Source organism: Heptranchias perlo, chromosome 1, assembly GCF_035084215.1.
Source record: "Heptranchias perlo isolate sHepPer1 chromosome 1, sHepPer1.hap1, whole genome shotgun sequence".
Lineage (NCBI taxonomy): Eukaryota > Metazoa > Chordata > Chondrichthyes > Hexanchiformes > Hexanchidae > Heptranchias > Heptranchias perlo.
In genome coordinates this window covers 56,670,770-56,683,905 of record NC_090325.1, presented here as the reverse complement: position 1 = coordinate 56,683,905, position 13,136 = coordinate 56,670,770, and the positions used below count along the sequence as shown (strand labels likewise).

Sequence of the window (13,136 nt, the reverse complement as noted above, 5' to 3'; positions counted from 1 at the left end):
GTTCCTTAATTCTAATAAAATAGATTCTCCCTTTTAACCCTCAAGTACATCATCCCTTTCTAGTGCTGCAACAGTATCTTTGATCAATACTGCCACCATACCCCCCTTCCTTTTTTTCCTTCCCAATCTTTCCCGAATACATTGTAGCCAGAAATATTAAGTGTCCATTCTTCCCCTTGTTTGAGCCAGTTCTCCGTTATTGCCACTATATCATAATCCCATGTGGCTACTTGTGCCTGCAGCTCATCAAGCTTATTTACCACGCTCCGTGCATTTATGCACATGCATTCCAAACCCATCTTAGACTGCCTCGCATTTCCCCCCCTGTCTGATCCCTCCTATTTCTGAATTATTCTTTATTCTAATACTGTTTGTCTCTCCCAGTCCTCTGTGTACCTTGTTTCTCCTCTCTAATGTTTCATCCTGGTGCCCCTCCCCCTGCCAAATTAGTTTAAACCCACCCCCACAGAACTAGTTAACCTCCCTGCGAGGACATTTGTCCCTGCTCTGTTGAGGTGCAACCCGGGTAATTTTCTGATTCTGCCCTGATCTTCATTCTGTTGGCCTTTTGGAAGAAAGACTTACCTTCTGGCTACCCTTCTGGTGCCACCCAGGCCTCCAGTGGTATTTGTATTTTTAAACAAAGCACCCTTGTGTAATTAAAAATAATAAAGTTGCAAGATTCTCTTATCCCTTCATTGTATATCGAGACATTAGCGTGTTGTATTTAAAAAAAAAGTTTTCAAAGGGCTGAAGTTAAGTTCTCAGAATGTGGTTCCTATATTTAAATACTTCAACCCCAATATTCAAGTAGTATGACAGGTGTATTAGAGTTGAATTAGAGGTTTGTTTCTCATGTCTCATCATGCAATAGCTCCCTTAAAGGATTAAAATTTCATGTTATAGATGACAAGTCATTCCTTTATTTTCAAAGCACTATTGGAAGATTTAAAAAGTTGAATGTAGAATGTAGTTATAGTAAATAGTGTTAGTGTAATTTCAATAAAATAAGTGTCCAAATAGATTTTTTAACATACCATGTCATTGACATGACGATCACAGCTGGCAACAACCACCAATACCAATCTCCTTTGTCACAAAACACGGCCATCAAAAGACCAACTAGGATGCCATTGTACCCATAAAGCCCTGCTGCAATCGCGGACCTAAAAAGATGAAAGTAATAAAACACTAACATTTCAGAACTGAACGCTAAAGAATTAGCACATTTATTTTGTTTGGTTTGGGAATAGGGCATCAAACAAATGCAATTATAAAATAAAAAAGTTAAATACCACAACACGGACAAGAAATGCATATGAGTATGTAACCTTTGAGAAGATCTTTCTTCCTTTGAGCAGTTTATTTCTTCTATCGTTCACAGGACCATTTTATCACTGCTAATCATAAATAGCATCACAATAAGGCATTGTGTTAGTGCACCAGCAAACTTTGGCAGTAGAAGGACTATAGATCTTGGGTTAACCAAACAATGTGATCTAGTGCAAATCATATCAGTTTGTTGTTAATAATTTGGGCTCCAATACATTCTGAAAATTCAAAGTACAGCTCCCTTTCACTTCCGATCAGGTTTTGTGGAAAGACAATTGTACCTGCCCATCTCTGGACTAGACTGGGGCCATTAATTACTAATCCTGCAGCTGCTGCAGAAATTATCTGAGTTGTTAATTAAGCTGGGGATCTGAGCTGTCTTTTTAACTTTAGCTGCATTGAATCAAACATTTTGTTAAACCATCTTTTTTCCTGCACCTCCTTCAGGCTCATCTTAGTAAAATCCAATTTAAAAGTCTGACACTTAGAAAAATGGAGACCTAATGAGTTAATGGCAAATTTGAATCCTCATGTCCCTTTGAACATAGACTTCAAAATCAGATTGTTAGTCTCCATTCGCTGTGGTGGCAATGCAATCATTGCCAAGGATTTCCATTGTAACTTATTCTTTTAGTAAGTTTTAGAATTTCCCCTGCAGGGAAGACATTTTAGGACAGGTTTATAGTTAGATTAAGTTAATATTATTGGTTTCAAAGTTAAATTTTGATGTCTGACTGTGAGCCCATTTAATAGTCCATCTGGGCAACAAACAATCTGATTCTCCCCAAATTCCTAAAGGCTATTTTTAAGAGAAGTTGTACATGCTGTTGATTTTGATACATAAAAACTATATTTCTTTCTTTCTAATGTTCACACATGTATTGCCATTACAGAAATAAAATTCTAGACGTAATATTTTTTCTTTGCAGCAACTATTATGTACATTGAAAAGGTATTTTTGATGTCAAGTCTACAATAAACTAAATGCCACATAATTGTTAATCCTATGATGCAGTGGCCAAATTAGAAGTAGAGTAGTAACCAGAATTACAGGGCAGTGACCGAAGTCATCGTAGGTCTGAACTGGCAATTGTATGGTACGTTCACTTTGTGAAACATTAGTTGTTACTTTGTGGACCCTTGAATAGGATCCACAGGTTACAATACTTTCCCTTATCATTTAATGTGGCAAGATCTTGCATTAAACAAGATTGAAACATAGTAGCCTTTGTGAGCATGCAGCACAAGAAATGTCATATATTTTTGAAATATAAATATAGTAACTAATGGCTCAGTGAAAATCTTCAGAATGTCATTTTGATTAATTTTTGCAAGAAAACTTTAGTAATCAAATGTGTATTACCACAGCACATTTACCTGTTCTGACTGAGCAAAAGTGCGGCCAGAGTTGAGAACACTGTTCCCACGAAGCCATTCAGTGCCCACCATGGATTTTGCACAATCAGCCCGGCCAAAATAATAAGGCCACTCAGTGGGTTGTTGACAAACATCACCTGAGCAGTTCCACGCAAAATCCAGTCAATAAATTGAAAGATGATGTTCTGGTCTGCAATATTGTCAGAAAAAGTATATAACTATTAATGATTATGAATTATGCCTCCTTCCCATGCAAAAGAGTGAGCAACAGGCCTACTAATGAATTGCAGATTTTGGAAGGTCATTTGAATCCTAAAATTAGATCATAATCTTATTACTCAAGAGTAGGCATTTGGCATAAGAACACACATTAATTTGATTTATTTTTGGAAGGTGCCAAGCAGTTTGCAATGTCATTTGAATCCTAAAATTAGACCTTATTACTGAAGAGTAGGCATTTGGCATAAGAACACACATTAATTTGATTTATTTTTAAGAAGTGGATCTGCAATAGCATTGCTCATGTTAAATCAGATGGTCCACTGTTGTGTAATGACAGGAAAATGACACCATGTTATGTACAATGTATTATTCTGCTGCTAAGGTGGAACTGTGCGTAAGATAGCCTTTCCCTTTAAGGCCAGAAAGTCTAATTGCTATAATAAATACAACCTGAAATCATTCAGAGTTTAATTGTTGCTCGGTGATGAAGATTTGCAGATTGGCATGTACTCATAACTATTCTCACAGACCATGTACAATCTATCCCACTACAATCTCGACTCCACTTGTTTAACTGAAAGCTCTGAAAAATATCTTCCAGAAAAATCAGAGGGGAACTCCAAAACATCTGACCTCACACTTTCATTATTCAACTTTGGCTGGTGAGTTTCCATAGTCCCCGTATTTGATCGCTGCTGTATACTTGTCCCTATAACCTTCAATCCCACTTCTAACTAGATACTTAGTTGGCTCTTGGAATGATTTAATCATCATAAAATTAGTTGTAATTGCTGGTTTGTTCCACTTATCCACTACACTGCAGAGAAAAAAATCTAATCCTCAGTCTCACTTGAGACTTGTAACTTTATCTTGTGTCTTCTAGTCCAGTGTTCACAGTTCTAGGTGAATACCTACTCACATTTGCTTCACCCATTCACCCCAACATTTAAATTTCTGTGGCTACCAACTCATAACTCACAATTCAACTTCAGGCATGAAAATCTTTAACAACATTTTACACTTCGTCTTTAAAAAGTCAGCACCATGTCCTTTATTTTATGAATTTGAAGTCTTCAATCATCAATCCAATTCCATCACAAGTGATACATTCATGTACTCAGGTCTTCTAATAATGAAATAGACCCAACTTCCTTGCATGGGTGGACACAACTCATTGTTTTGCTACATAGGGTTGATGTTAAAGTTGAAAGTGTCAAAGTGGATGCGGCTACAGTCCTGGCTAGAATAAGGAATCTCAAAACAGATCAGGCTGTTGGCCCTGACAGCAATCACCAGAGGATGCACAAAAAAATTGGGCTTTGCTTTGCAAGCCCTTAAATCATACATTTAACGGCTCACTGGGGTCTGGTATTGTTCCCTTGGACTGGAGAGAGGACCATGTGGTGCCAATATTTAAAAAGGGCAATAAGTCAGAACCAGGAAATTACAGGCCCATTTGTTTGACTTTGGTTATAGGCAAGCTGCTAGAAGGGATCATGAAAGATACAATGTATGACCACCTTAATGGAGAAGGTGTTATTAGGGACTCTCAACATGGCTTCTGGAAAGGAATGCATCACCAACCTAGTGGAAGTTACTAAGTTAGTGGATGTAGGTAGCCTGGTCAACACTGTGTATCTTGATTTCAAAACACCTTTGACAACATGCCACATGATGGGCTAATTCATACGGTTGAGTTCTGAGACATCAGTGGGCAGATTTTAGGTTGGACAAGGAGTCGGTTGATTTCTCATAGACAAACGGTAGTTATTAATAGTAGTGGTTTTGCATAGGGACTGGTCACTAGTGGAGTCCCACAGGGATCGGTGTTAGGACTGTTGCTTTTCATCATCTTTATCCATTGATCTGAATGAACATGTGGAGAAACTTGCAGATGATACAAAGATTTGTGTGGGTGTTAGGACCTTAAATGAGAAAAATAGATTACAGATTGATTTACATACAATGGGGGAATGGGCTCGCATCCGGCTGATGTTATTCAACATAGATAAATATAATGTTGTGCAGGTGGGTAGGGCCAACACCAAGCATGTGTACATGATGCAGGATTGCATGCTCAAGGCTACTGAGCAGGAGAAAGACTTGGGTGTTATAGTGCATGAATCTCTGAAGATTCATGGCCAATACTACGAGAATATTGCAAAAACTAAGAGTGTTAAGATGTATTATCAGGATGACTAAATATAAAACAAAAAATACTATACTGTCTTTGTAGAAGGCTCTGGTTAGACCTCATTTAGTATACTGTGTCCAGTTTTGGTCCCCTCACATGATGGTTGATATGGAGCATCTGGAAAAGGTTCATAGGAGGGCCGCTAGATTTATCCCTGCCGCTAGCTTTAATGCCCTGTCACCACAATAGGCTTTTTGAGGACAATTGATTGAGGTCTTTAAAATAATGCAAGGATTAAATTTGGTCCATGTGGATAGGCTAGATATGTTAGGGAGGACCAGGGGACATGAATATAAGTTACATAAGCATAAAACTAGGTTAGGTATCAGGAGGTACTACTTTTCACAAAGAATTGCCAACCTATGGAACAAGTTACCAACACATGTAATGAGTATGGATTGGCTGCAAGCATTCAAAATGGAGATGGACGAGTTTCTGAGTGCGATCAACATAACTACTTATAGAAGGTAGGCAGGTATTGAGGAATATGTCTTCCCATGTCATCATGATGTCCTTGTTTAATTACCTTCGGGGGTTAGAGAGGAATTTCCCAGAGTTTTTTCCTAAATTGTCTTAAGGCTATTTCTCTTTCTTTGCCTCCTCCAGGAGATTGCATGTCTTTGTGAGTAGGTAGGGGTGTGTGGAACAGGGATCATGTTGTGCAGAAATTACTCCATGACAGTATAGGACAAGTTCAGTGGACCAGCTGGTCTTTTCCTGCCCTTCATGACTTATTTGTATGCTTGCGCATTGAGTTGGAGTGTTAAGTGAATTAATAAACCATAAATGACATCACCTGTGACTGTAACCATGGTGCACTATCCCTCCTCACCCTTCTCCAACAACTGTCCTCAGTTGTCCAGCTGAGTGGACTGCCCCGACCTGGTTCCATTCTTATCAATCTAGTCCTAGTTAGAGAATCTCTTGCAATGGCTTCTCTTGTTGCCCCACACAGTCACCTCTGGTGTTCCTCAAGGATGTGTCCTTGACCCCTCCCATTTCTCATCTACATCTTGTCCCTTGGCGACATCATCCGAAGGCATGATGTTAAGGTTCCACATGTACACTGACAACACCATATCTTGGATGAGCTGCAATTTTCTCCAATTAATATCTGGGGAGACCAAAGCCATTGTCTTCGGCCCCCGCCACAAATTTTGTTTCCTCAGCAACGATTTCAACCCCTCCCTGGCCACTGTCTCAAGGCAGAAGCACATTGTTCGCAGCCTTTGCTTGAGCTGAGCTACCGACTCTATATCCTCTCCATCACAAAGACTGTTTACTTCCACCTCCATAACATCGCCTGTCTCCGTCCCAAATAAATGCCTCAGCTTATCCACTGCTGACACCCTCATCCATGCTTTTGTTATCTCCAGACTCAACTATTCCAATGTTCTCCTAGTTGGCCTCCCATCTTCCACCTTCCATAAACTTAAGCTCATTCAAAACTCTGCTGCCTGTGTTCTAACCCACACCAACCCATCACCCCATTGCCTCAATTTTAAAATTCTCATCCTTGTGTTCAAATCCCTCCATGGTCTTGTGCTTTCCTATCTCTGTAACCTCCTTCAGACCTACAACCCTCCAAGAATCTGCATTCCTCCAAATGGACTCTTATGCATCACCCACTTCCTTCACTCCACCATTGGCAGCATGTGCCTTCAGCTATCTAGGCCTTAAGCTCTGGAATTCCCTCCCTAAACCTCTCTGTCTCTCCACCTCCTTTAAGACTCTCCTTAAAACCTACCTCTTTGACCAAGCTTTTAGTCATCTGTCCTAATATCTCTTTCTTTGGCTCGATGTCAATATTTGTCTTATTACACTCCTGTGAAGCATCTTGGGACATTTTCCTACATTAAAGATGCTATATAAATGCAAGTTATTGTTGTTAATATGGAAGACTGAGAAATGTTTTACTGAAAATTTACAGAGGACAGAATGAAAGAATGGAAGAAAATATGGAATAAGGAATGCCATTTAGTCCATCAAGCTCCTTCCTGTCACAAACCATGCATAATCTGCTTATTTTTGATTCAATCCAAGTCATTTCATCTCGAAGAAAGATTCTGTAAAGTGTCCCTGTTCCTAAGCAAATCTCCAGGCCTATCTAACTTTCATCCTACATGATTTATTTGTTACTATGTCCTTGGTCTGACATTGCCCATTTTCAGCAGTTCAGGGTCCATCACATTCTACACAACATTAAATAATCTCCAAATGTATTTATCCCTATAACTCTCAATCCCGTTCCTAATCAGATAGCCTTCCAGCTATTTTGAAGATGTTTATTGATAAGGCAATAACTGCTTTAGCTAGCATATCTATTGTGCATATACATAGATATATTTATATTAGTATACTAGTCCCTCTGAAGTGAATCTCTGCTTTCCTTCACCCACTGGCCATTTTAAAATATTTTCTTACAATGTTGAATTGCTTCACTGAAAATAAATTTCCACATATTCACTTACCTTTGAGCCAGTAACCAAACTCTCTCATGTCACCAGACAAATAACCAATTCCTTTGAAAAAGGTTTCGTTGAGATTATCTGGTTTCAGGGTTGATTTCTCTTCAACAATTGCTGTTTTCCTCTGCTCCATGAATGGATTCTGCTCCTCACAGCATTAAAAGAAAATCAAGTTGCTTTATGTTGTTTAAAATCAAAATCAAAATTAAATCATGATTGTATTTTGATATTAACTGTACATATCAAGTATTTTCTACATAACAAAAGCATAGAAATAGATCTCACTCAAATAAAGACAGGGAATTGATCTTAAAATGCAACTCAGATGTAAAGCTGCAAATACCTGTAGAGTTTCAGGTTCAAACATTCAAGGCGTTCTTGTCTTCACTGGTTAAAGTAAACTGCAGGGAAAGGACCAATGCTTTTATATAGCAGAAGTTCAATGTGTAAAATTTGAAAGCAGATTGTAATCAAGACTGTAATACTGGTTTGAATAATTTTGTTTAATGAGCTTGTAATTGCACTGCCTGGGGTATTCTGTGCATGTGATGAAATATTTTACTTTCTTATCGATCAATAAATTACCTATGAAAAATTTACTGAAATTAGTAATTTGGGACAATGGAAAGTTACAGTGGCTTTTTTCTAGCAGCCAACTAAATATATGCATTGATTCCAAGTCTCTGGTAGATCATCTGAAACCCTCACCCTATCAATTAAGATAAAACTACTCAGCAGGTTCAAGCTACCACCTTAGTAGTAAACCATTCTTCCTGACAGACAAGACAGAACTTGCATTTATATAGCACCTTTCATGTCCTCAAGACATTCCAAAGTGCTTCCTAGCCAATGGAGTACTTTTGAAGTGTAGTGACTGTTGTAATGTAGGCAGTGAAATGTAGGAAGTGAAATTAGTCTTTAGTGCAAGTCCAAAATGAACGATTTTACACTGCACCTGATTTTCTTTTCGCTGCAAGGGTTCTACAACAGATAATCTGTTTTAGTGGTGGTGGCTGAGGAATAAATGTTGGGTTCGGACAGCTCCCCATCTCTTCTTCAAACAATGCCATGGATTTTTTTTACATCCATCTGACAGTTTAGCACCTCTGACAGTACTACACTGAAGTGTCAGCCTAGATTATGTGCTCAAGTTTTTGGTATGGGGCTTGAATCTACAGTATTCTGACTCAGAGGCAAGAGTGCTACTACTGAGACAAGGCTGACAAGGACCTTGAATTTCCTCAGATTTTCGGCCACGGCACCGCCGTAACTTTGCTGGAAGTGCGACGGAAACCCCTTTTACCCACAAACAGGATTGCCACTGCACTGCCAGCGAAAGTCTGAGGAACTTCAGGACCTAGGAGTAGCAAAGTCATGATAAAAGCCAATAACCACTTGCAGCATGCATATCCTATCCTACTCAACATGAATCATTAGTTTAGGTTACCTGCAACATAATACCTGGGAGCCAAACAATAAAGGTACTTGGGTCTAAAGTTACTCCATCTTTATCATTTCTGTTATTTATCTGCTGTTTGTTATTTCTTCATTCATGCCTGGTCTTGATGTCTTTTTGCAGTTATTTACGCTCAGTTAGTGTTCTCTTCAAACTACTTATGAATACTTTGACAGAAGTTGACATTTGAACTGCAAATGTGATGTATAGGTTGAGATTGTTGGGTTTGCATGATGAGGTCCACAAAGGGGGCACTATTTTTGATTCATTGGTATCATTTAAGAACTTATTTATATATTCTGACATACTATAAACATAATTGTGACAATTTCTGCATTGATGTATAGTATATCCTTCTGCTAAACACCATGCTTGGAATTTTCCCTTTATGCATAATGAATAAAGGTAACTGTTTACCCAGATTTAAAAGAATATAAACATTGGCACATTAATGTGTTTAGACAAATATTTTAATGCTTGAAACAAGAGAAACAATAGATAAACCTGAAATGTTATTTACTTTGAGACCTGGCAAAATGTTACAAATTGTCCAAATGAGAGGCTAATGAAAAAAAGGACATTTGGAAAAAAAGACAAGCTGGCTACTATGTATTTACAACATTTCAAAAGGAATTGGCTTGTTGGGAAGTGCTTTGGGATGTACTGAGGACGTTTTTTTCAAATGTTGTTTCTGGGATAATGGTAACACCAGCAAGGTACATTTATTGCCTATCCCTAGTTGCCCTGAGAAGATAGTGGTGGGCCCACTCCTTGAACCACTGCAGTATGTTGTGGTGATGGTGCTCCCACAATGATGTTAGGTAGAGAATGTCAGGATTTTGATCCAGACACAATGAAAGAATGACGATATATGTCCAAGCCAGGATGATGTGTGACTGGGAAGGGGAGGTGTTGATGTTCCCACGACATTGCAGCTTTTTTCTTTATTGATGGTAGAGGTTGTGGGGTGTTGCAGCAAATAAGGGGGATGATGTGCTATATAAATGCAAGTTCTTAATTTGAAGTTCAGTGACTCTTGTTATGTAGGTAATCATGACAGCTGCTTTGTAAAATGCAAGAATGCACAAACAGTAATAAGATGAATGATCAATGTGTTTGTAGCGATGCGGCTCCATGGAGGAATGTTGGTCAGACACAGAGGCAATACCCTGCTGTTCTTCAATTAGTGCCATGAATTTTTTTCAGTTGCTTTTTTTCTCATATTTCTTTTTTCAAATTTTCCACCAGATTGTCATATTATACAGGTTATTGTGGTGCTGTGGTGCCACAAGAGCAGAATGAAAACTACAACATTCACGGTGCAGCCATCTTACATACACAGAATTTAACATCATTCACAGGGTGTGAGCAGTAAGGTCATATATATTAATGACCTGTACTTGGGTATAGAGGGTGTAATTTCAAATTTTGCAGATGACATGAAACTCGGAAATGTAGAAAACAATGTAGAGGATAGTAACAGACTTCAGGAGGACATAGACAGACTGGTGAAATGGGAAGACACATGTCAGATGAAATTTAACACTGAGAAGTGTGAAGTGATGCATTTTGGTAGAAGAATGAGGAGAGGCAATATAAACAAAATGGTATAATTTTAAAGGGGGTGCAGGAACAGAGAGACCTGGGGATGCACGTACACAAATCTTTGAAGGTAACAGGACAAGTTGAGAAGGCTGTTAAAAAGGCATATAGGATCCTGGGCTTTATAAATAGAAGCATGGAGTACAAAAGTAAGGAAGTTATGCTAAGCCTTTATAAAACACTGGTTAGGCCTCAGCTGGAGTATTGTGATCAATTCTGGGCACCACACTTTAGGAAGGATGTCAAGGCCTTAGAGAGGGTGCAGAAGAGATTTACTAGGATGGTGCCAGAAATGAAGGACTTCAGTTATGTGGCGAGATTGGATAAGCTGGGGTTGTTCTCCTTAAAACAAAGAAGGTTAAGGGGAGATTTGATAGAGGTGTTTAGAATCATGAATGGTTTTGACAGAGTAAATAAGGAGAAATTGTTTCCAGTGACAGAAGGGTCAGCAACCAAAGGACACAGTTTTAAGGTGCTCGGCTAAAGAGCCAGAGGTGTCATGAGGAAACTTTTTTTTACGCAGCAAGTTGTAATGATCTGGAATGCACTACCTGAAAGGGCGGTGGAAGCAGATTCAATAGTAACTTTCAAAAGGGAATTGGATAAATACTTGAAGGGAAAAAATGTACAGGGCAATGGAGAAAGAGCAGGGGATTGGGACTAAATGAATAGCTCTTTCAAAGAGCTGGCACAGGCACAAGATGCCGAATGGCCTCCTCCTGTGCTGTACCTAGTATAATACTATGAAGTAGTAAAAGATACAGTAGAACATAAATATCCTAAAAATAAGCAATTTGTGGCATAATGGATGAACAGACTTGTTTTCAACATAGTAAAGATGCATTGAGGAATAACAGCATATTTTTTTTTATTCGTTGATGGGATCTGGTCGTCACTGGCAAGACCAGCATTTATTGCCCATCCCTATAGGATAGTGTATTTGCAGCTTTGAGGAACAGGAGAGACACCTTCAGAATTGTAATGACCATAGTAGTATTGAGAAAATAGATCAGAAAAAATATTTCAAGATGAGGAGGGCTGGAGACTAGAGGTGAAAGAAGGATCACTTATCAGATGAGAAGCTTTTTCTTGTAATCTATCCAGGAGTACAAGGTAGATACGGTAACCTAGTGGTTATGTTACTGGACTAGCAACCTAGTGGTGGAGGGCTTAAATCCAACCATGACAATTTGTGAAACCCAATTCAATAAATCTGGTTATTTGTGGGCCAACACTAGAGAAATAATAATAAAAAGCTTCCAGAATGTTGTAAGAACACAACTGGTTCACTAATGTCTTTCAGGGAAGGGAACCCAATCTGGCCTACATGTGATTCCAGTCCACAACGTAGTTGACTCTTGTGAGGTGGCCTAGTACGCCACTCAGTTGTAAAGCAACCACCACAAAACAGAAAAGAGGTATCAGACAGATCCATTGGCGATGATCCAAGCATTGTATCAGGACAAGACTTGGACAGTCTAAGCCCAGTCAACCATGCAATGTTCTGCTCACCAAAATCTAGGGACTGGTGACCAGGCTGGGAGAGCTGCTCCACAGACCGGCCTGACATAGTTGTACTCACTGAGTCATATCTATTAGATAACATCCCAGACTCTTCCATCACCATCACTTGGCATGGCCCGTCCCACCAACAAGAGAGACCATCATATGTGGGGACACAGTGGTATATGGCTGGGTGGATGTGACTCTAGGCATCCTCAACATTGACTATGGACTTCATGAAATCTCATTACTTCAGGTCAAGCAAGGCCAAGGAAACCTGTTGACTACCAGCTACTGTTCCACCCACCTCAACTGATGAATCAGTATTCCTCCATGTTGACAACCACTTGGAGGAAGTACTGAGGGAAGCAATGGCACAGAATGTATTCTGGGTGAGGGACTTCAAAGTTCACCAAGAGTGGCTTGGTAGTACCACTGTTGGCCGAGTCGTGAAGTACACAGCTATAGACTGGGCCCATGTCAGGTGATGAGGCAGCCAACACGAAGGAATAACATACTTGACCTTGTCCTCACCAATATACCTGTCAGAGACATGTCTGCTCATGATAGCATTGGTAGGAGTGACCAATGCAGAGTTATTGTGAAATCTTGCCTTCACAGTCAGGATACTTGCCATCCTGTAGTATAGAAACCTAGAAAATAGGAGCAGGAGTAGGCCATTCGGCCCTTCGAGCTTGCTCCGCCATTCAGTATGATCATGACTGATCCTCTATCTCAATACCAAACTCCCGCTCTCTCCCCATACCCCTTGATGCCTTTTGTGTCCAGAAATCTATCGAGCTCCTTCTTAAATATATTCAGTCACTTGGCCTCCACAGCCTTCTGTGGTAGAGAATTCCACAGGTCCACCACCCTCTGAGTGAAGAAATTTCTCCTCATCTCAGTCCTAAATGTCCTACCGCATATCCTGAGACTGTGACCCCTCGTTCTGGACCCCTCAGCCAGGGGAAACATCCTCCCT

The 13,136-nt window shown here is 39.5% G+C and overlaps 1 protein-coding gene across 10 annotated transcripts in view; it reads right to left on the bottom strand.

The window, feature by feature from the left end:
• The window catches only part of LOC137322177 (urea transporter 2-like), an 84,491-nt gene that overhangs the window by 46,047 nt on the left and 25,308 nt on the right, over nt 1-13,136 (bottom strand). For 7 of the 10 annotated variants that reach the window (XM_067985334.1, XM_067985300.1, XM_067985329.1 and 4 more), the window contains 3 exons: nt 7,597-7,741; nt 2,710-2,899; nt 1,038-1,166 (listed from right to left, as the gene is read on the bottom strand). In XM_067985334.1, coding sequence (XP_067841435.1) covers nt 1,038-1,166; nt 2,710-2,899; nt 7,597-7,741 — 464 coding nt within the window. Of the gene's footprint in view, nt 1-1,037; nt 1,167-2,709; nt 2,900-7,596; nt 7,742-7,936; nt 7,995-13,136 lie in introns of all 10 variants that reach the window. The other 3 variants (XM_067985332.1, XM_067985333.1, XM_067985331.1) reach the window with 3 other exon arrangements.